This window comes from Mobula hypostoma, chromosome 1, assembly GCF_963921235.1.
Source record: "Mobula hypostoma chromosome 1, sMobHyp1.1, whole genome shotgun sequence".
NCBI lineage: Eukaryota > Metazoa > Chordata > Chondrichthyes > Myliobatiformes > Myliobatidae > Mobula > Mobula hypostoma.
This window is the reverse complement of record NC_086097.1, coordinates 197,565,739-197,588,802: the sequence shown is the minus strand read 5'-3', so window position 1 is coordinate 197,588,802 and position 23,064 is coordinate 197,565,739. Positions and strand designations below refer to the sequence as shown.

The 23,064-nt window shown below is 41.4% G+C and overlaps 1 protein-coding gene across 7 annotated transcripts in view; it reads right to left on the bottom strand.

The window, feature by feature from the left end:
• Window positions 1–23,064, bottom strand: part of trappc9 (trafficking protein particle complex subunit 9) — a 749,291-nt gene that overhangs the window by 347,902 nt on the left and 378,325 nt on the right. For all 7 annotated transcript variants that reach the window (XM_063062835.1, XM_063062851.1, XM_063062844.1 and 4 more), the window contains one exon: window positions 16,649–16,759. In XM_063062835.1, the coding sequence (XP_062918905.1) occupies window positions 16,649–16,759 (111 nt within the window). The remainder of the gene's footprint in view (window positions 1–16,648; window positions 16,760–23,064) is intronic.

Here is a 23,064-nt window from a genome sequence, read left to right as displayed (position 1 = left end):
GGGCCGACTGTATTTATAAATGAGTAATCCCTAATAAGTCCCTTGCATAAAAAGTATTTTTTTCACCAGATAGAATACGTCAAATTGCCCTGTTTTAACCAACACACATTCAGCAATTGGTGTCTATTGTCCAGTCAGTCTCACACCAATCCAGCAGGGCACAGCAAGCTCAGCAACAAGCAGGTTCTTCTGGTCTTTGTCTCAATGGACAACCTCCACTAACAGCAATCAAAGCAAAGCACACCTGAACTTGAAGAATGGCAAAACACCTCTGTTTAGCCAGACCCCAGTAAATGAAATTCACTCTCTTGAAGAGCATCAGGGTGGATAAACTCCCAGGGTTTGATGGGATCGGGAAGCAAGAGGAGACTGCTGGAACTCTAACAAAAATCCTTGTATTCTTTCTAGCCAAAGCAAGGCACCAGGGGAGTGACAATTAGCCAATACTGATATTTGTTGAAGAAATGATAGACCAATGAGCCTCAAACAGTAATTGGAATAAAAAACTGCAAAGGATTCTTCGGGATAGGATTTAGTCACAGGTGGAAGATATGGGATAATTAGGAACAGTTATTATGGCCCTGTGTGGGGCAGGACAAGTCTTACAAACTTGAGTGAGCTTTTAAGTCTGGGACCAAGGTGATTGGGCATTGAGTATTCTCTTCAAGGACTTTGTAAGGCATTTGACAAGTCCCTCATCGTAGGTTAATCATAAAGATTAAAATACATGGGATCTTATGTTCCCTCTAAGCTGTGCGCGTCTGCGCGTGCACGCACGTTTTTCAACCAGCGCACAAAGGAAATTAACGTGCACACAAAAGGATAGCTACCTAAAATAATGTAGTAACTAATATTTATACTTATTGAAAATAATCTTTCAGCTAAATGTTTCTGTTAACTAGTTGGTTGGTTTTTCAAATACCACAATGCACAACACTAATTTACGTCACCTCACCTTTCCTGTTCCGGTTTGTACAGCTGCATCACGGCGGCAGCCATCTTTGGCGGACATATCATAAAGTTTACAAAGATCTGTTTCAAATCCTGTAGATAGCTTACTAAGTTTTTATTGAAAAAGATCAGTCAAATGACCCTGTGGCTAAATACTATCACAAGAAATTGATAAACATTACATACGAAGTAGCTTCACAGGTTTTACGTGATGTCTTTGATGAACTGGCTGCACTGTGCAAGTGTGTATCTTTAGGCTCCTGTACTTCCTCCTTGATGATAGCAATAAGCAGGCATGGCCTGATTCAGGGTGCTCCCTTTTTGAGGCATCGCCTTTTGAAGGTAGCCTGAATGCGGGGAGGCTAATGCCTCTGATGGAGCTGACTGAGCTTACAACTTCCTGCAGCTTTTTCCAATCTTGTGCAGTGGCCACTCCATACCAGATGGTGATGCAACCACTCAGAAACCTCTTTACAGTAGAAAATTGGAAATGTCTTTGGTGACATATCAAATCTTTTCAAACTCTCAATGAAATATAGCCACTGTCATGTCTCCTATGTAATTGTATCAATATGTCAGGCACAGGATAGATCCTCAGAGATGTTGACACACAGGTACTTGAAACCTCTCACACTTTGCACTTCTGATCTCTCGATGAGGACTGGTGTGTGGTCCCGTGACTTCTTCTTCATGAAAACCACAGTTATATCCTTGGTCTTAATAATGTTGAATGCAAGGTTGCTGCTGCAACGCCACTCAACCAGCTGATTTATCTCGCTCCTACACGCACTTGAAATTCTACCAACAATAGATGTGTCATCAGCAAATTTATAGACGGCTTTTCAGCTGTGCCTAGCCACATAATCGAGCATGTAGAGAGAGTACAGCAGTGGGCTCACAATCCATCCTCGATGAGCATCCGTGAGGAGGAGATGTTACTTCCGATCCACACAGACTGATCTACCAGTGAGGAAGTCAAGGGAGGTAAAGAGAGTTGGGGATTGTCCTTACTTACCAAATTCCAGAACTGTAGCCTTTGTCATCACTCTCCATCCCATCTACACTTTAACCATCCCACTACCTGGCTCCATCTGCCTTTTTTTTTTACCCCTCTTGTCTGTTTTCACCCATTACTCATCCGATTGTCTCCCTGTTACATCCTCTGACCACTCCCCACCTGGCTTCTTCTGTCAATAAGCCCTCATCAGACCACCTATCACCTCACCATACCCTCTCTCCTCTTTATATGGCTATCTTCCCCCAATAATCTCAGTCATGATGCAATGTTTCAACCAGAAGAGCAATATTTCTGTTTATTCCATGCAATGATAAGGGTATAACTAAAACTGATAATAGTTTGCTATAATAAAAAAATACAGTGTACATCTCATTTCATCCTATCCCAACTCTCATCTCATTAAAATTCACTTTGGTATGGCCCAGGGCACTAACTGGTAAATTTACCTGAGCCTGCAGTTTAAAATAAGGATGACATGGAGCTTTAAATGGTGCAGAAAAGATTCATGAGGATGTCACCAGTACTGGAAAGCTTAAGTTATAAGGAAACGCTGGGACTTTTTTTCCCTGGAATGTAGCAGACTGAAGGGTAATCTTAAAGAAATACATAAAATCATGGAGAGAGCAGACAACTCCATGCAGGGTCTTGGGGCCAGATTGACATGCTGGGGCCAGGATCTGAAAGCGGAAACAAACCAATAGTTAGCTGATTTAAGCACTGAGCCAGATTAAAAGATCAAAGCGTCAAGGCCAAGGGCGAAGGATGAACCGGTGTTCAATGCTGAAATGACTCCACAGCTGTGGCCTGCAATCATCAGCACTCACCTCAGCACTGAACTAGCTCTGTGGCTGTGGCTTGCAGCCACTGAGCTCCTGGACCAGCTTCACTTGCCTCACGACTGAACTAGTTCCATGGCTATGGACTTACTTTTGGGGACTTTGCAGTTCATGTTCTGCATATTATTTGTTTACTTTTTTATTGTTTGCTCTTTTTTTCTTTTTTTTTCTTTTGTTCTTTTTTTCCGCACATTGGGTATTGGATGGACTTTGCTGTGTGGGGCTTTTTAAATGGATTCTATTATGTTTCTTTATTCTGTGGCTGCATGTGAGCAGATAAATCTCATCGTTGTATATAGTACACATACAGATGAGGGGAAACATTTACAAGGGTCCTATGAGACAATGTTTTTCCACACAGTGGATAGGGGTATATGAAACAAGCTACCAGAATACAATTAAAATGCTTAAAAGTTATTTGGTCAATTACATGGATAGAACAGGTCAAGAGCAACATCAACCAAATGCAGTTCAGATTGATGACTTGGTTGTTATAGACAAGTTGCACTGAAGGGCCCGTTTCCGCACTGTAAAACTCTACGACTGGGATAATAAATTAGTGACTCTCTCATTAATATATATATATATTTTTTAAAAAGCAGCTTCTCAGAATTTCCTCATGATCACTGCAAAATTCAGTGCTGAAAAACACCAGCAGAAATTGAATCATGTGGTCTTCAGTTTGTACTGATGAGGCCTGCACCATATAAACTATGTCTTCAACTCAATTGCTTCTTGGGTCTACCTAATGCCTTCTTATTTTATATCCAGAGTGCTTCATGTCTACATGGAAATATAAGATCATTCACCTAATTTTCAAATCCCACGCAAATTACACTAGCGTAGTCACTGAACGTTTTGCTTTCAATTGTATTGTGCTCATCTTCAATGTTTCTCAGATCAGATTCATTTCCAGAACCTCATCAGCACCTGCCACAGCCAAAGTATACCTCATATCTAAGAGATGTCAGTAGACTAGTATAGTGCAGTATCATTGAAGTTGGAGCTTGCTACTTGTTCTCAAAAACCTCTCACTGGCCAATAAAAATAAAGGAAGGCGAACACATTTCATGGCCTATTTTCCCAAGGTCAAAGATCTATAATTGTACTTTCTCCAAAAAATTTCCAATAAATATGTAACACTGGTGTCTTGGCTAGATAGTCACAATTAGCAACAATTAAGAACCTTTAATATGTTTCCTGTATATTGCAATATGTTTGAAACAATCTTGAATTCACATTCATCTTTATAAACCCATTAGAATTTTTTTCAGTAGCCTTTTCCATTACCTATTAATAGAAACAAGCTCTTAGCTTAAAGATAGTGTTTCGAATACAGCAATAATTTTAGTTTGATTTGCTGCATTCAGTTCACTGCACAGCCTACAGATGACATAACATTAACATTGCAGTTTATCCGAAGAGTAAATTTTCATTCAGTTTAGTTTAAAATCCATGAGTTAGCACATTCTCATAACTTGCAAGAACTGTCGGTCATAGGTTTAAAGTGAAAGTTGAAATATTTAAGGGGAGACTAAGAGAGACTACTTCACTCGGGGGTGGTGTGAGTGTAGAGCAAGATGCTAATTAGTGGACGTCGTGGGTGTTGGTTCAATTGTAACAGTTAAGAAAAGTTTGGATGAGAGAGGCAAGGAGGGCTATGGTCTAGTCGCAGGTTAATGGGAAGAGGCAGAGAACGAGGCCGCCATGGACTAGATGGCCAAAAGGCCTGTTTCTGTGATATAGTGCTCTATGATTCTAAGATAATTCAACATGGTGCAAGATAACCCACATAACAAATTAATTGCTATTCTGCATTCTAGTAACAATTGAAATAGCATTCCAGTATTAACTAAAATAGTATCTTAACAAATAGCCAGTTTGAAAATATCAAAATGGACTTCAAAAAAAATGCAAATGTTAAAATATCTGGATTGTCTACAAGGTATTGCTACATTTTTCGAAACTCATTGCCTTACCAAATATATTTTACTGAATTAAGGAAGAGCGTGTCAATTAAAATTCAGCACATAATTCAGAGGTATGCTACACTTTACTGTAAAAAGAGGACTGTAAAGAAAAATGTTTGCTGGTTTATTCGACTTTTTGGCTGCTCCTTCAAGCAAAAAAAAACCAAAATTGCTCATTTAATTATATTGGAGTAGGTAATTTCAAAATTATTAATAGACTATTTCGTTAACAGTTTCTTTCTTTAAAAGTTATTTCTCATGCACAGTAATAATAGAGCTGATCATTTGTTGAGAGTCTACTTGATATAAAATGAATTAAGTTTTAGTTATCTAGATTATTCAGTTTATGGTATGGTAATTGCACAAGCAACATGTATGTATACTGAACTTCTCATTACAAAAACAATATGTCTAAAGTACTTTCAATATGGAAAATAATCATAGAAACTATCAAATAAATTATGCCACAAAAATTGTAAGGAAATAATAGGGCAGACTGCTTAGTTAGAGGTAGGCTTTAATAAGCATTTTGAAGAAGCAAATTTATGGCTTAACACTGCTGATATTTAAGCTGACAGAGGAAGTAAATTCAGGAATGATCATGAGACCAGAATTGGGAGAATCACAGGAGAGGGGGTGAGAAATAGCTCATCCATGAATCAATTCAAATAGGTTTGGGGGCTTCAAGAGCAAAACTGAGGACTTCGACAGCAGATGAACTGACACAGAAGCAAATAAAAGAACAGTAACATAACAGAAAGCAAAATAAGCAATTTGAGTGATTATGACAACAACATCCTTTGAAGTGTGTTGATTACAAATACGCCATAGTGAGGAAAATTAACTCAACCACCAATTGGCGGACTTTACATTTTATACAGTCTGGCTAAGAATTCAGTTCTTTTATGATACAATTAATTTTATTAGCACAAAAACCCATCAAAGATCATTAGTGGGACAATCAGTGTAGGCTACCTAAACCAAAACTATTATGATAATTCTCATTAATACCAAATTTCCTTTTACTATGTATGGTTTCTGACCTTCTGAGCAGTTCTAGTGATTTCCTAATTTCGCTTTAAAAAGAATTTAATCTAACTTGTTTGTGCAATGATGGATAGTTATTGGTCACTATTACTCTAAGGTGTTATACTTGTTGATGATCAACAATTTAATGGATTGGTTTCTGATAACATATTCATAATGTGCAAGATAACTTCAGTTTGCCAACAGTAGTAGAAGCTATTCTGAAAATATTGAACTGAATTTCTAAGAAAAACTAAAACATTAAATAAAGCGTAAAAGAGGCAATTCAAAAACTTCTGCTCACGGAGTTGATTATCTACCACTATTTACATTAATCCCATTTTTTTCCTCCCATTAATTCCTTAATACCAGAAGCAATTTACAGTGGTTGATTAACCTACCAACCCACACACCTTTGGAATATCAGAGGAAACGGGTACACCAAAAACAAATCATCATCACAGGAGAGCATACTGACTGCTCATATGTAGAGTTTACGGACAAGTTTGCATCTGGGTCAGTGGAGCCATAAGACAGGAGCTCTATTAGCTGCTCCACTGCGTTGGTTTTTTTTGTTTACTTTAATGCATTATTATATTTTAACTTTTTACATGTCCACAGTTTCGTTTACCTGGGAGTCCATAGATTCGTTTACTGTGGGCATCACTTGTCCCCAGTTTCGTTTCTGTGGGTATTACCTTATGACGTATGCTGATTGTATAAAAGAAGGAGTCGAAGGAAAGAGTGGGAGAGTGAAGACTGCACCTCGAGCTATCAAGGAACAACTCGCGATCGAGAAGGGTAAAGCGTAAAAATTACCCATACCCAAAGGATTGGGTAAATCAGTGGCACACTGTGCATTGTGGAGACGTGTCTGTCCTTCCTATGATCCATGGGTGTGGATTTCATGACAGTCACTTTGTGAAATCGCTCTTCGTGGACTTCCGAGCAGCATACCTCAGCTGGGATCTTTTGTAACTGATTCTTCGTTCGCTAGTCGTGGAATCTTTGGAATTCGTCATGATCACCTCATCACTGCACCGTGAATCCTTAAGTCTCTCCTCTCACCTATTTCGTGATTTACTGGGACTCTCGGAACTGCCACTTTAAGACTGTGCTTGAGTAAGATTTGTTAAGAATGGGTTCTAAGTTTGACTGGGAGCAAGACGCATAACACTTAACTTCTGTTTAAGAAAGTAGTTTATTTAGTTTTCTATATTTTTGAGTAAATGTAAATAAATATAGTGGTTTGAATATTAAAACCTGACTCAATTTGTCAATCGTAACAAAACTGGGGGATCGTCCGCGAAATGTAAAAATTGGAACTTATTGATTATCGATCTCATTGGCTACTACTTGTGTGGGGAAACCAACAACAATGGATATTGGGGTATTTCTGGCATCGCCAGACCCTAAGGCATTAGGGGATACTAGAAAGGACAGCTTGTTGGCCGTTGCCAAGGAGCTGGGACTTACCGCGGTAAAACGGGATATGAAAAAGGTACAGATTCAGAGGATAATAGCCGAGCACTATATTTCTTTGAGGAAGTTTGAAGAGGGAGTGTTAGAAAGGTTTCCCGAAAGTAAACCCAGTGATCTTGAGCTCGAGTATAAGTTAGAAAAATTAAAAATGGAGGCTGAGGATAGGCGAAGACTGCAAAAGCTCGAGTTTGAGTTAAGACAAAAGCAGCTTGAGGCTGAGGAAATAGAAACACAGAGGCAGTTTGCAGCTGAAGAAGCAGAAAATCAGAGGCAGTTTACAGCTGAAGAAGCAGAAAAACAGAGGGAGGAAGCAGAAAGACAAAGGAGGTTTGAGTTTGAGAAGATAGAGAAGTTGCAGCAAAGGAGTCTAGCGTTTGACTCTGGTGATGTTTGTTGCCAGTCGGGAAGTTAAATTGGTCCTTCCATTTGATGAAACTGAGGTTGATAGATACTTGCAGCATTTTGAGAAAGTGGCTCAGAGCCTAAATTGGCCGGAAGGAAGCTGGCCTCTGTTGTTGCAGAGTGTATTTAAGGGTAAGGCTCAACAGGCTTATTCTGCCCTATCAATTGAAGATGCAGCGAAGTATGAGATTGTGAAACAGGCTGTGCTTAAAGAATGTGAACTGGTTCCAGAAGCCTATAGGCAAAGGTTTAGGAATTTGAAGAAATCCGTGAACCAGACTTATGTGGAATATGCTTATGAGAAATCTGTGTGTTTTGAAAGATGGTGCACATCTAAAAATGTGGATGATAATTTTGAGAAACCGAAATAGTTAATTTTAATTGATGTATTTAAAAGGTGCGTCCATAATGATATAAAGGCATATTTAGATGAAAAGGATGCTGCCACTTTACAAGAATCTGCTAAATTAGCAGATGAGCTTGCCTTAACCCACAAGTTTAAGTTTACCCCGAGTAAGATCTTCCAAAAGAGCAGCATGCATAGTCAGGGTAAACCAGAAATCAAATCTGGGCCTAGATGAAGGGAAACAAAAGAGGCAAAGTGAATAGGAATAAGGAACCTTGGTTCTCAAAGGATATTGCAACTCTGATAAAGAAGAAGAGGGAGTTGTATGACATGTATAAGAAGCAGGGAGTAAATAAGGTGCTTGAGGAGTATAAGAAGTGCAAGAAAATACTTAAGAAAGAAATCAGGAGGGCTAAAAGAAGACATGAGGTTGCCTTGGCAGTCAAAGTGAAGGATAATCCAAAGAGCTTTTACAGGTATATTAAGAGCAAAAGGATTGTAAGGGATAAAATTGGTCCCCTTGAAGATCAGAGTGGTCGGCTATGTGCGGAACCAAAGGAAATGGGGGAGATCTTAAGTAGGTTTTTTGCGTCTGTATTTACTAAGGAAACTGGCATGAAGTCTATGGAACTAAGGGAAACAAGTAGTGAGATCATGGAAACCGTACAGATCAAAAAGGAGGAGGTCCTTGCCGTCTTGAGGAAAATTAAAGTGGATAAATCCCCGGGACCTGACAGGGTGTTCCCTCGGACCTTGAAGGAGACTAGTGCTGAAATTGCAGGGGCCCTGGCAGAAATATTTAAAATGTCGCTGTCTACAGGTGAGGTGCCGGAGGATTGGAGAGTGGCTCATGTTGTTCCATTGTTTAAAAAAGGATCGAAAAGTAATCCAGGAAATTATAGGCCAGTAAGATTAACGTCGATAGTAGGTAAGTTATTGGAGGGCATACTAAGAGACAGAATCTACAAGCATTTGGATAGACAGGGACTTATTAGGGAGAGTCAACATGGCTTTGTACGTGGTAGGTCATGTTTGACCAACCCACTGGAGTTTTTCAAGGAGGTTACCAGGAAAGTGGATGAAGGGAAGGCAGTGGATATTGTCTACATGGACTTCAGTAAGGCCCTTGGCAAGGTCCCACATGGGAGGTTAGTTAGGAAAATTCAGACGCTAGGTATACATGGAGAGGTGGTAAATTGGATTAGACATTGGCTCAATGGAAGAAGCCAAAGAGTGGTAGTAGAGAATTGCTTCTCAGACTGGAGGCCTGTGACTAGTGGTGTGCCACAGTGATCAGTGCTGGGTCCATTGATATTTGTCATCTATATCAATGATCTGGATGATGTGGTAAATTGGATCAGCAAATTTGCTGATGATACAAAGATTGGAGGTGTAGTAGACAGTGAGGAAGGTTTTCAGAGCCTGCAGAGGGACTTGGACCAGCTGGAAAAATGGGCTGAAAAATGGCAGATGGAGTTTAATACAGACAAGTGTGAGGTATTGCACGTTGGAAGGACAAACCAAGGTAGAACATACAGGGTTAATGCTCAGGCACTGAGAAGTGCAGTGGAACAGAGGGATCTGGGAATACAGATACAAAATTCCCTAAAAGTGGCGTCACAGGTGGATAGGGTCGTAAAGAGAGCTTTTGGTACATTGGCCTTTATTAATCTAAGTATTGAGTATAAGAGCTGGAATGTTATGATGAGGTTGTATAAGGCATTGGTGAGGCCGAATCTGGAGTATTGTGTTCAGTTTTGGTCACCAAATTACAGGAAGGATATAAATAAGGTTGAAAGAGTGCAGAGAAGATTTACAAGGATGTTGCCAGGACTTGAGAAACTCAGTTACAGAGAAAGGTTGAATAGGTTAGGACTTTATTCCCTGGAGCGTAGAAGAATGAGGGGAGATTTGATAGAGGTATATAAAATTATGATGGTATAGATAGAGTGAATGCAAGCAGGCTTTTTCCACTGAGGCAAGGGGAGAAAAAAAATCAGAGGACATGATTTAAGGGTGAGGGGGGAAAAGTTTAAAGGGAACATTAGGGGGGGCTTCTTCACACAGAGAGTGGTGGGAGTATGGAATGAGCTGCCAGACGAGGTGGTAAATGCAGGTTCTTTTTAACATTTAAGAATAAATTGGACAGATACATGGATGAGAGGTGTATGGGGGGATATGGTCCATGTGCAGGTCAGTGGGACTAGGCAGAAAATGGTAAGGCACAGCCAAGAAGGGCCAAAAGGCTTGTTTCTGCGCTGTAGTTTCTATGGTTTCTATGGTAACCCTCTGGTCCTACTTGTCACTATTGTAGGAAACCTGGTCATGTTATGGCTAACTTTTTCCTTCTGAAAAAGGAGGAAAAGGAGGCAGTTCCAGATGCCTGTGTTCAAAAGGTTGAAACACCTGTGAACCCACGGGGTTTTGCACATTCTGATGAAGCTCTGTCAAAGGCTAAAACATCTGTTCAGGTTAGGAAAGAATTCCTTCATTTTATGTCAGATGGGTTTGTTTCAGTAAAGGAAGGGTCAACCCTGGTACCGGTGAAAATTCTTCGAGATACTGTGGCTTCTCAGTCACTTATGTTAGACAGTGTTCAAAAGTTTGATGATGAGACAGCCACTGGTGAGGTAAATCTTATTCGAGGTATTGGGTGCGACATTGTTTCTGTACCTCTGCACAAGGTAATTTTGAAGTCAGAGTTAGTTTCAGGACTTGTTAAAATAGGACTACGACCCAATTTACCAGTGGAAGCTATGACTTTGTTGTTAGGGAATGACCTAGCAGGTGGTAAAGTTGTTCCTGCAGTGCAGTTGACAACTAAGCCAATCAATGATGATTCAAAGATAGACCCTAACATTTATCCCTCATGTGCTAGGGCCAAGAAACTTGCTAAAGCAGATGGTCCTGTGCAGCTTGATTCGGCTACTCATGATAGCCCAAATAGGGAGTCAGATTTTGATGACACGCAAGGGACTTTTCTGCCTTCATTGCTTCACCAGGATCCAGGCATTAAATCTGATAATAAAGATTTATTTCTGTCTAGGAAGGAGTTTGTAGCAGAACAGAGCAGAGACCCTGAGATTCAAGCTTTAAGAGAAAAAGCTCTCTCAGGTGAGGAGATTGATAAAGTGCCAGTAGGGTATTATTTCAAAGGTGGAGTGTTAATGAGCAAGTGGAGACCACCTGATGTTCCTGCATGTGAGGAATGGGCAATTGTACACCAGGTTGTACAAACATTTGTAGTTCCTAAAGCCTATAGGAATGAGATTTTAACTTTGGCCCATAGTAAACCCTTGGGTGGACATCTAGGTGTGAAGAAAACTGTGAACAAAGTCTTAAAACAATTCTTCTGGCCTAGCTTGAGGAAAGATATTGCAGCATTTTACAGGACTTGTCATACTTGTCAGGTTGTGGGTAAACCTAATCAGGTCACCCCAGTGGCCCCACTGCAGCCTATTCCTGCAATTCCCTTTTCTAAAATTATTGTGGATTGTGTTGGCCCATTCCCAAAGACTAAAGCGGGTCATCAGTATTTGCTAACTATCATGTGTACAGCATCTAGATTTCCAGAGGCAATACCTCTCAGAAATATAAAAGCCAAAACTGTGTCAAAGGCTCTCGTAAAGTTTTTTACTTTCTTTGGTTTGCCTAAAGAAATTCAGTCTGATCAAGGGAGTAATTTTATGTCAGTAGGTAGTTTATAAACTGGGAGCCAAACAGATTATGTCGTCGGCATATTATCAAGAATCCCAGGGGGCCTTAGAGAGAGTCCATTCTACCCTCAAAACTTTGATTAAGACATTCTGTACTGAAAATGAGAAGGATTGGGATGAGGGAGTTCATTTGCTTTTATTTGCAGTAAGGAAGTCAGTACAAGAGTCCCTGGGCTTTGGTCCCTTTGAACTTGTGTTTGGTCATCAGGTCCGAGGACCTCTGGCATTGTTAAAGGAACAGTGGGTTAACAATGACCTGCACGTTAATTTGCTAGATTATGTTTTGAAGTTCAAGGACAAATTGCAAATGGCTTGCAACCTAGCAAAAGAAAATTTAAAATCAGCTCAGGAAAGAATGAAAACCTGGTATGATAAACAAACCAGAATGAGATCATTCTGGCCGGGAGATAAAGTGCTTGTTTTGTTTCCTGTACAAACAAACCCTCTACAAGCTAAGTTTCATGGTCCCTATGAAATTGTGGCTATAGTTAATGATGTGGACTATGTAGTCAAAACACCAGATAGACGAAGGTCAATGCAGCTTTGTCACATAAATATGCTTAAGCTGTATCATGAAAAACAAAAATTCGACAAAAAAGCCTTGCAGAGGGTGGTTAGGGGAGCAGAGAAGGTTATTGGGGTCTCCCTACCTTCTGTCCAAGACCTCTTTCAGAGTCGATGCCTCCAGAAGACACGGTACATCATCAAAGACCCCTCACACCCTCTCCATGTACTGTTTGTTCTTCTGCCATCAGGCAAATGCTACAGGAGCATCAAAACTAAAACCACAAGGCTACTAAACAGCTTCCTCCCACAGGTGGTCAGACTGCTAAATAGCTGCTCTACCTGACTCTGCTTTGGACATTTTTAACTTGCACTGGGCACTTTTAACTTGATTTTAACTGACATGTGGCTGTTGTGTTTTACTATTTATTGTTAAGTTTAATATTTAGTGTTGTGTTTGTTATGATTACACTGCTCCTGAGAAACGCTGTCTCATTCTTCCCTGCAGAGCTGATGTACGGTTAGAATGACAATAAGGTTTTTTGAATCTTGAATCTTGAATCTTTATGTTCCTGTTAGGTTGAAAGGAAAGGTTAAAAGTTTGAGAGAGCCATGGTTTTCAAGGGATATTGGAAACTTGGTTCCGAAAAAAAAAGAGCGCTACAATAAATATAGGCAGCTTCGAGTAAATGAGGTGCTAGAGGAATATAAAGAATGTAAAAAGAATCTTAAGAAAGAAATTAGAAAAGCAAAAAAAAGATATGAAGTTGCTTTGGCAAGTAAGGTGAAAACAACTCCAAAGGGTTTCTACAGTTATATTAATAGCAAAAGGATAGTGAGGGATAAAATTGGTCCCTTAGAGAATCAGGGTGGATGGCTATGTGCGGTGCGAAAAAGAGATGGGGGAGATTTTGAACCATTTCTTTTCTTCGGTATTCACTAAGGAGAAGGATATTGAATTGTGTATGGTAAGGGAAACAAGTAGGGTAGTTATGGAAACTATGATGATTAAAGAAGAGGAAGTACTGGTGCTTTTAAGGAATATAATAGTGGATAAGACTCCGGGTCAACAGGATATTCCCTAGGACCTAGAGGGAAGTTAGTGTGGAAATAGCACGGACTCTGACAGAAATATTTCAAATGTCATTAGAAATGGGGATTGGATTAGTAAGTGTGCAGAGGATACTAAGATAGGTGGAGTTGTGGATAATGAAGTAGGTATTCAAAGCTTGCAGAGAGATTTAGACCAGTTAGAAGAGTGGGCTGAAAGATGGCAGATGGAGTTTAATGATGATAAATGCGAGGTGCTACATTTTGGTAGGACTAATCAAAATAGGACATACATGGTAAATGGTAGGGCATTAAAGAATGCAGTAGAACAGAGGGATCCAGGAATAATGGTGCATAGTTCCCTGAAGGTAGAATCTAATGTGGATAGGGTGGTGAAGAAAGCTTTGGTATGCTGGCCTTTATAAATCAGAGCATTGAGTATAGGAGTTGGGATGTAATGTTGAAATTGTACAAGACATTGGTGAGGCTAAATTTGTTGTATTGTGTACAGTTCTGGTCAACAAATTATAGGAAAGATATCAACAAAATAGAGAGAGTACAGAGAAGATTTACCAGAATGCTACCTGGGTTTCATCTCCTAAGTTACAGAGAAAGGTTGAACAAGTTGGGACTTTATTCTTTGGAACATAGAAGGTTGAGGGGGGACTTGATAGAGGTATTTACAATTATGAGGGGGATAGATAGAGCTGACGTGGATAGGTTTTTTCCATTGAGAGTGGGGGAGATTCAAACAAGAAGACATGGGTTGAGACGTAAAGGGCAAAAGTTTAGGGGTAACATGAGGGGGAACTTCTTTACTCAGAGAGTGGTAGCAGTGTGGAACGAGCTTACAGCAGAAGTGGTTGAGGCAGGTTCGATGTTGTCACTTAAAGTTAAATTGGATAGCTATATGGACAGGAAAGGAAAGGAGGGTTATGGGCTGACTGCAGGTCAGTGGGGCTGGGTGAGAGTAAGGGTTTGGCATGGACTAGAAGGGCCGAGATGGCCTGTTTCCATGCTGTAATTGTCATATGGTTATATAGAAAATGGTATTATTAGACCTTCTGCTTCGGATTGGAGTTCACCTTGTATCATGGTACCTAAACTAGATGGCAGTATCAGATTCTGCACTGATTACCAAAAGGTGAATTTGTAACAAAAACCAATGCTTATCCAGTCCCTAGAGTGGATGATTGTGTGGATAAGGTTGGAAAAGCTAAGTTTCTTACAAAGATTGATCTGTTAAAAGAATATTGGTGTGTTCCATTAACGTATAGAGGTAGAGAAATTTCTGCCTTTGTTACGCCTTCTGGGTCGTATGAGTACAATGTTCTGCCATTTGGAATGAAAAATATTCTGGGAACATTCCAGAGAATGATTAATTCAAGAGTTAGAACACACAGATGCCTATATTGATGATTTAGTCACGGGGAATGACATCTGGGAAGCCCATATCTCTACAGTGGAAAAGCTGTTTGAAAGGCTCTTAAAAGCCAACCTTACAATTAACCTAGCTAAGAGAGAATTTGGACATGCCACTGTGACCTGTCTTGGTTATGTTGTAGGTCAAGGCAGGTTGGCTTCTGTTCAGACAATTTCGGAGGTTCCCATTCCAACCGGGAAAAGGGCTCTTAGAAGATTTCTGGGAATGGCCGGATATTATCACAAGTTCTCTAAGAACTTTGCTGATATTGTTCTCCCATTGACTAACCTCCTGAAGAAGGGTGAAAAGTTTGTTTGGACAGAACCTTGTCAGGAGGCATTTGATAAATTGAAAGCTATCTTATATCACCAGCCTGTGGTCTGGTCACCTGATTTTGCCAAGCCATTCTCCATAGCTGTGGATGCCAGTGATGAAGCTGCAGGAGCAGTGTTGCTGCAAAGGGATGATTATGATGATGTTGACCATCCTGTGGCTTACTTTGCAAAGAAATTCAAAGAGCATCAAAGAAATTATTCCACCATAGAAGAGGAATTATTATCACTTATTTTGGCTTTGCAGCATTTTGATGTGTATGTTTGCACAGCTCAGAAACCACTTGCGGTTTATACAGATCATAATCCATTGGTGTTCTTGAGTAAGTTGAAAAACAAAAATAGAAGTTTGGAGTTTGATTTTGCAAGAGTATGATCTCATGATAACTCACATTAAAGGCAAAAATAATGTAATTGCCGATTGTCTTTCCAGATGTTAAACTTACAATGTCATTTTAATAATGGAATGGAATTTAATATTTGATTATGCTCCTGCAATATGTTGTACCAGTTTGTAGTGTGCTGTATGATAACCGTATATGCATTGTTCCACATATTGTAGATGGTCATTAAAATTTTGCTCTGGCAGATCAAAATTTTCTCTTCTTGGGGGAAGGTGTTACATGTCCACAGTTTCGTTTACGGTGGGCGTCACGTGTCCCCAGTTCCATTTTACTGGGAGTTCACAGTTTCGTTTCTGTGAGCATTACCTTATGACAGATGCCGATGGTATAAAAGAAGGAGTTGAAGGAAAGAGAGGGAGAGTGAAGACTGCACTTCGAGCTATCCGGGAACAGCACACAATTGAAAGGGTAAAGTCTAACGCTTATCCATACCTAAAGGATTGGGTTAATCAGCGGCACATTGTGCATTGTGGAGACGTGTCTGTCCTTTGTACGATCCATGGGTGTGGATTTCATGACAGTCACTTTGTGAAATCGCTCTTCGTGGACTTCCGAGCAGCATACCTCAGCTGGGATCTTTGGTAACTGATTCTTTGTTCGCTAGTCATGGAATCTTTGGAATTCGTCATGATCACCTCATCACTGCACTGTGAATCCTTAAGTCTCTCCTCTCACCTATTTCGTGATTTACTGGTACTCTCGGAACTGCCACTTTAAGACTGTGCTTGAATAAGATTTGTTAAGAACGGGTTCTAAGTTTGACTGGGAGCAAGACGCATAACACTTAACTTCTGTTTAAGAAAGTAGTTTATTTAATTTTCTATATTTTTGAGTAAATGTAAATAAATATAGTGGTTTGAATATTAAAACCTGACTCAATTTGTCATCTCTTGCTGCTGGTATGTTACGAAATCACAACAAACAAAAGTGTCACAACTTTTTAAAGCAATTTATTCTATTTGCACTATTGTTATAATGATTCATCATAATCCGGATGCATATCATGAGCATTCAATCCAAAACCCTAAATATTATCTCTGAAAATCGATGATGTTTCAAATACAATTTCAACAAATGACACTTTTTTTCCAAAACAGCCAAAATGGTAATAATTATTTCCAATCATTTTTGGCTAATGAACATTTTAAATTATTACACTATGAGCTAGACTAAATCTTTGTCACCTACCTTTGACACTCTCCAGCATGTAAAATCAAATCCTCATTATTCTTTGCACTAATGGCCAGTTCGTGCTCTGTTGAGTTAAAGACATCCAAGAGAAGATGGCATTTCCGGGTGCTGTTGGAGCAGAATTTAACACATTTAACAGCACAATAAAATAATTTTCAAAAACAGATGTAAATAATAAACAAAATGAAAAATCTTTCAAGCAGTCATAGCAGAAAGGTCAGGTTAAGTTTAGGGAAAAGGACGTGGGGGAGTTAAAGGTCAGGCCAGAGTCTACACCTCCAGTCTGCACTTGAAGGCCTTGTGACATGGATGTGCAATGAAGGACATCTGTGGACATATGTTAAGCCAACAAGCACCGTGGACAAAGACCAGTTAAGACGAGGGCTGGTTCATCCACCACCACCCCCCACCCACTAGGTCAGTGAGACCTCCCAGGTCAAATGAGCCCAGGATCAGAGGTCAGCGCAGAAAGGAAGCACAAGGGCCCATAACTCCCCAGGTTTGCTCGTCTGAAGTTCAAGTCCATCAGCAGCATATCTGGAGTTCAAGGCCTGGAGTTCGCAACTCCACCTCGTAAAATAAAAGGGAAAATAGGCGAAAATGTCTGTGTGAGGAGTGGCGTGCCACACAGTCTTTCTCTCGCTCAGCACCTTGTAAAAGCCATGAAAAAGACATCATCACGGACACATGCATGGACACACAGACGGACACACACAGACTCATACGCACACAGGCACACACCAAAAAAAAAGAAAACACGTGCACCAATTACATCCACCTTAAAGACAACTCCGTAGTGACTGGTGATACAGTCAAACATTCAAAGTCTAAAACCTTTTCTTCAGAATTAAAGGCCATTTTTTGTAAAGGACATGCTCTCTTATCATTGCTGCCATCAGGTAGGAAGTACGGGAGCCTGAAAGCACACACAACAATTCAGGAACAGCTTCTTCCCCCCACCATCTGATTTTTGAATGGACATTGAACCCATAAACATTTTCTCACAACTTTTTTGCACTACTTACTTAATTGAACTATTTAATATATATATTTACTGTAATTCACAGATTTACAGAAGCTGGAGAAGATGTGACAAAGGAGTTCAGGTGCCCAATTTGATGCGGTCAAGAACAGCTACTTCGGCAGTGAAATTTAGCTTCTGAAGCAAATCACTGGGCAGCATGTCCTAAGTAATTTGTCGCAGTAAGGCCAAGGTCCTAAAGTGAGGTACAATACATTGTTTCGACAATCTAAATGCCTGCCCAGATAGACTGGAAGTCAGGGTGTCGGTAAGGGTGGATTGCCCTGGGCACCGAGATGACTTGGAGAGGTGGAGAATGGCTTCTCTGGCAGTGAAATCTACAAATGGACGATTTAAACGCCAGCTGAGATAGGCTGGATCTCCTCTCTTCACTACGCTAAGGCTGTGAGGCTGCCCCCAGCTGCTGTGCTTCATGTCCGCAAACTTTGTAGTGATTTCCCCACAAGTATGATAAACTAAATGAAAGGCTTTGGGCCTATTGCAGGCTGCTCCAGGATTTGGATCTAAGGATTCAGTTTGGTTTGGAATGTTGTTGTTGTTGCTCACTTCTATTGTTCGTATGATTTGTTTTGTGTTTTCTTTCCTATTTCTCTGTAGACGCTGGGGGTTGGTAGTATTTTTTTTAAATTGGGTTCTTTCAGGTTCCTTGCTTAGTGACTGCTGTAAGCAAACATATCTCAAGGTTATATAATCTATACATTCTTTGATAATAAATGCACTTTCAATCTTGAATCTTTGAATTTTTATTATGAGTTGCATTTTACTGCTACCACAAAAACAAATTTCACGATGAATGCCAGTGATATTAAACCTGATTCTGATTCAGATTTTGAAGAAACATACTGACGACCAGATAAAGCTTTAGAGATCAGATCAGATGCAAGTTATACATCAGGAAAAATTTACCAAATAATAAGAATGGACATTCTTTCGTACAAACTCCATCTGGAGTATGCATCAAAATGTCATGCTTAAGTGAAACAATGTTCTATTGGAACCATGCTCCAACTGCGACAAACTAGTATCATACCAACTAACAATACAATACTCAACAGTACAATACTTCTACAGAACAACAATCCTATATAACTATACTTCAGTATAGGATATAGAATAGTACAGCACAGTACAGGCCTTTCGGCCCACAATATTGTGCCGACCCTTAAACCCTGCCTCCCATATAATCCCCCACCTTAAATTCCTCCATATACCTGTCTAGAAGTCTCTTAAACTTCACTGGTGTATCTGCCTCCACCACTGACTCAGGCAGTGCATTCCACGCACCAACCACTCTCAGTAAAAAACCTTCCTCTAATATCCCACATGAACTTCCCACCCCTTACCTTAAAGCCATGTTCTCTTGTATTGAGCAGTGGTGAGCTGGAGGAGAGGCGCTGGCTGTCCACTCTATCTATTTCTCTTATTATCTTGTACACCTCTATCAAGTCTCCTCTCATCCTCCTTCTCTCCAAAGAGTAAAGCCCTAACTCCCTTAATCTCTGATCATAATGCATACGCTCTAAACCAGGCAGCCATTCTGGTAAATCTCCTCTGTACCCTTTCCAATACTTCCACATCCTTCCTATAGTGAGGCGACCAGAACTGGACACAGTACTCCAAGTGCGGCCTAACCAGAGTTTTATAGAGCTGCGTCATTACCTCGCAACTATTAAACTCTATCCCTCAACTTATGAAGGCTAACACCCCATAAGCTTTCTTAACTACCCTATCTACCTGTGAAGCAACTTTCAGGGATCTGTGGACATGTACCCCCAGATCCCTCTGCTCCTCCACACTACCAAATATCCTACCATTTACTTTCTACTCTGCCTCGGAGTTTGTTCTTCCAAAGTGTACCACCTCACACTTCTCCGGGTTGAATTCCATCTGCCACTTCTTAGCCCACTTCTGCATCCTATCAATATCTCTCTGCAATCTTCAACAATCTTCTACACTATCCACAACACTACCAACCTTTGTGTCGTCTGCAAACTTGCCAACCCACCCTTCTACCCCCACATCCAGGTCGTTAATAAAAATCATGAAAAGTAGAGGAACCAGAACGGATCCTTGTGGGACACCACTAGTCACTACCTTCCAATCCGAATGTACTCCCTCCACCACGACCCTCTGCTTTTTACAGGCAAGCCAATTCTGAATCCCCCTGGCCAAACTTCCATGGACCCCATGTCTTCATTCTGAATAAGCCTACTGTGTGGAACCTTGTCAAATGCTTTACTAAAATCCATGTTGATCACATCCACCGCACTACCCTCATCTATATGCCTGGTCACCTCCTCAAAGAACTCTATCAGACTTGTTAGATACGATCTGCCTTTCACAAAGCCATGCTGACTATCCTTGATCAGACCATGTTTCTCTAAATACTCATAGATCCAATTTCAAAGAATCATTTCCAACAGCTTTCCCACCACAGACATAAGGTTCACTGGTCTATAATTACCCGGACTATCCCAACTACCTTTTTTGAACAAGGGGACAACATTCACCTCCCTCCAGTCCTCTGGTACCATTCCCGTGGACAACAAGGACATAAAGATCCTAGCCAGAGGCTCAGCAATCTCTTTCCTCACCTTGTGGAGCAGCCTGGGGAATATTACATCAGGCCCCGGGGATGTATCCGTCCCAATGTATATTAACAACTCCAACACCACCTCTTCCTTAATATCAACATGCTCCCTCACTCATATTGTCCTCACCGTCATCAAGTTCCCTCTCATTGGTGAATACCGAAGAGAAGTATTCATTGAGCACCTCACTCACAGCCTCCAGGCACATCTTCCCACCTTTATCTCTAATTGGTTCTACCTTCACTCCTGTCATCTTTTTGTTCTTCACATAATTGAAGAATGCCTTGGGGTTTTCCTTTACCCTACTCGCCAAGGCCTTCTCATGCCCCCTTCTTGCTCTCCTCAGCCCCTTCTTAAGCTCCTTTCTTGCTACCCTATATTCCTCAATAGACCCATCTGATCCTTGCTTCCTAAACCTCATGTATGCTGCCTTCTTCCACCTGATTAGATTTTCCATCTCACTTGTTACCCATGAATCCTTCACCCTACCATTCTTTATCTTCCTCACCGGGACAAATTTATCCCTAACATCCTGCAAGAGATCCCTAAACATCAACCACATGTCCACAGTACATTTCCTTGCAAAAATATCATCCCAATTCACACCCGCAAGTTCTAGCCTTGTAGCCTCATAATTTGCCCTTCCCCAATTAAACATTTTCCTGTCCTCTCTGATTCTGTCCTTTTCCATGATAATGCTAAAGGACAGGGAGCGGTGGTCACTGTCCCCCAGATGCTCACCCACTGAGAGATCTGTGACCTGACCCAGTTCATTACCTAGTACTAGATCTAGTATGGCATTCCCCCTAGTCGGCCTGTCAACATACTGTGACAGGAATCCGTCCTGGACACACTTAACAAACTCTGCCCCATCTAAACCCTTGGAACTAATCAGGTGCCAATCAATATTAGGGACGTTGAAGTCACCCATGATAACAACCCGGTTATTTTTGCACCTTTCCAAAATCTGCCTCCCCATCTGCTCCTCAGTATCTCTGTTGCTACCAGGGGGCCTACAGAATACTCCCAATAGAGTAACTGTTCCCTTCCTGTTTCCAACTTCCACCCAGACTGACTCAAAAGAGGATCCTGCTACATTACAAACCCCTTCTGTAGCCGCAAGTGTCCCTGACCAGTAATGCCACCCCTCCTCCCCTTTTTCCGCCCTCTCTATCCCTTTTAAAGCACTGAAATCCAGGAATATCGAGAATCCATTCCTGCCCTGGTGCCAGCCAAGTCTCTGTAATGGCCACTACATCATAATTCCATGTATGTATCCAAGCCCTCAGTTCATCACCTTTGTTCCTGATGCTTCTTGCACTGAAGTACACGCACTTTAGCCCTTCTGCCTTCCTACCTTTACACCGTTTATTCTGCTTCTCTTTCCCAAAGCCTCACTATATATTAGGTCTGGCTTTACTCCATGCACTTCTTCCACTGCTCTGAGTCCCATCCCCCTTGCAAATTAGTTTAAACCCTCCCGACCCATGCTAGCAAACCTACCTGCAAGGATATTGGCCCCCCTCGAGTTCAGGTGCAACCCATCCAATCTGTACAGGTCCCACCTTCCCCAGAAGAGATCCCAATGATCCAAAAATCTAAAACCCTGCCCCTGCACCAACTCCTCAGCCACGCATTCAACTGCCATCTCCTCCAATTCTTACCATCACTATCACGTAGCACTGGCAGCAATCCTGAGAATGCCACCCCTGAGGTCCTGTTCTTCAGCCTTCTGCCTAGTTCCCGAAACTCACACTTCAGGACCTCATCCCTCCTTCTGCCTATGTCGTTGGTGCCAACATGTATCACGACTTCTGGTTGCTTTCCTTCTCGTACCAGGATGTCGTGCACCCAGTCGGAGACATCTCAGACCCTGGCATCCGGGAGGCAACAAACCATGCGGGCATCCTTCTCACGTCCACAATATCTCCTGTCTGCTCCCCTGACTCTCCAATGACGACAGCTCTCCTCTTCTCCGTACCACTCTTCTGTACCACAGGGTCAAAGTCAGTGCCGGAGACCCTGCCACCATGGCTCACCCCTGGTCGGTTATCCCTGTCAACTGTATCCAGGACGGTAAATTTATTATTCAGGGGAATGGCTACAGGGGTGCTCTGCACTACCTGTCTACTCACCTTCGCTCTCCCCCCTCTGACTGTCACCCAATGACCTGCTTCCAGCAGCCTAGGTGTGACTACCTCCCTGTAGCTTTCATCTATGACTGCCTCATGCTCCCTTATGAGTTGAAGGTCATCCAGCTGCTGCTCCAGATTCCTTACACAGTCTTCCATATCACCCAGCTGCATGCACTTCTGGCAGATGTCACTCTGCGGGAGAGGGGAGTTCCCCCAAGACTGCCACATCTCACATGAGAGGCACATCAGCATCTCAGGAGGCATTGTAAAGCCTAACTGGGAGCAAGCTCGTCCTCTGCCTCTTCCCAGCAAAGCCTCTCGAGCCGAAGCCTCAAAGCTCCACACTTTCTCTGGCCCACTCACTCATTGGCCTCTCCGCTTGAGCTACCCCTCTATTTATTTGTTTCAGCTTTTCAAACTGTTGGGTCACCTGACCTTGATTGCCCAATCAGTTATTTTCTGCTGAGTCTGAGCTATTCAAATCTCGCTTGTCTAATCAACTGCTTTCTGCTGAGCTATTCAAATCTTGATTAACTTGATTGCACAGCCCAACTGCCAAAAGCTACCAGAATCTCTCGAGCCAAAGCCTCAAAGCTCCACTCCTTCACTGGCCCACCCACTCACTGGCCGCTCTCCACTAAATTG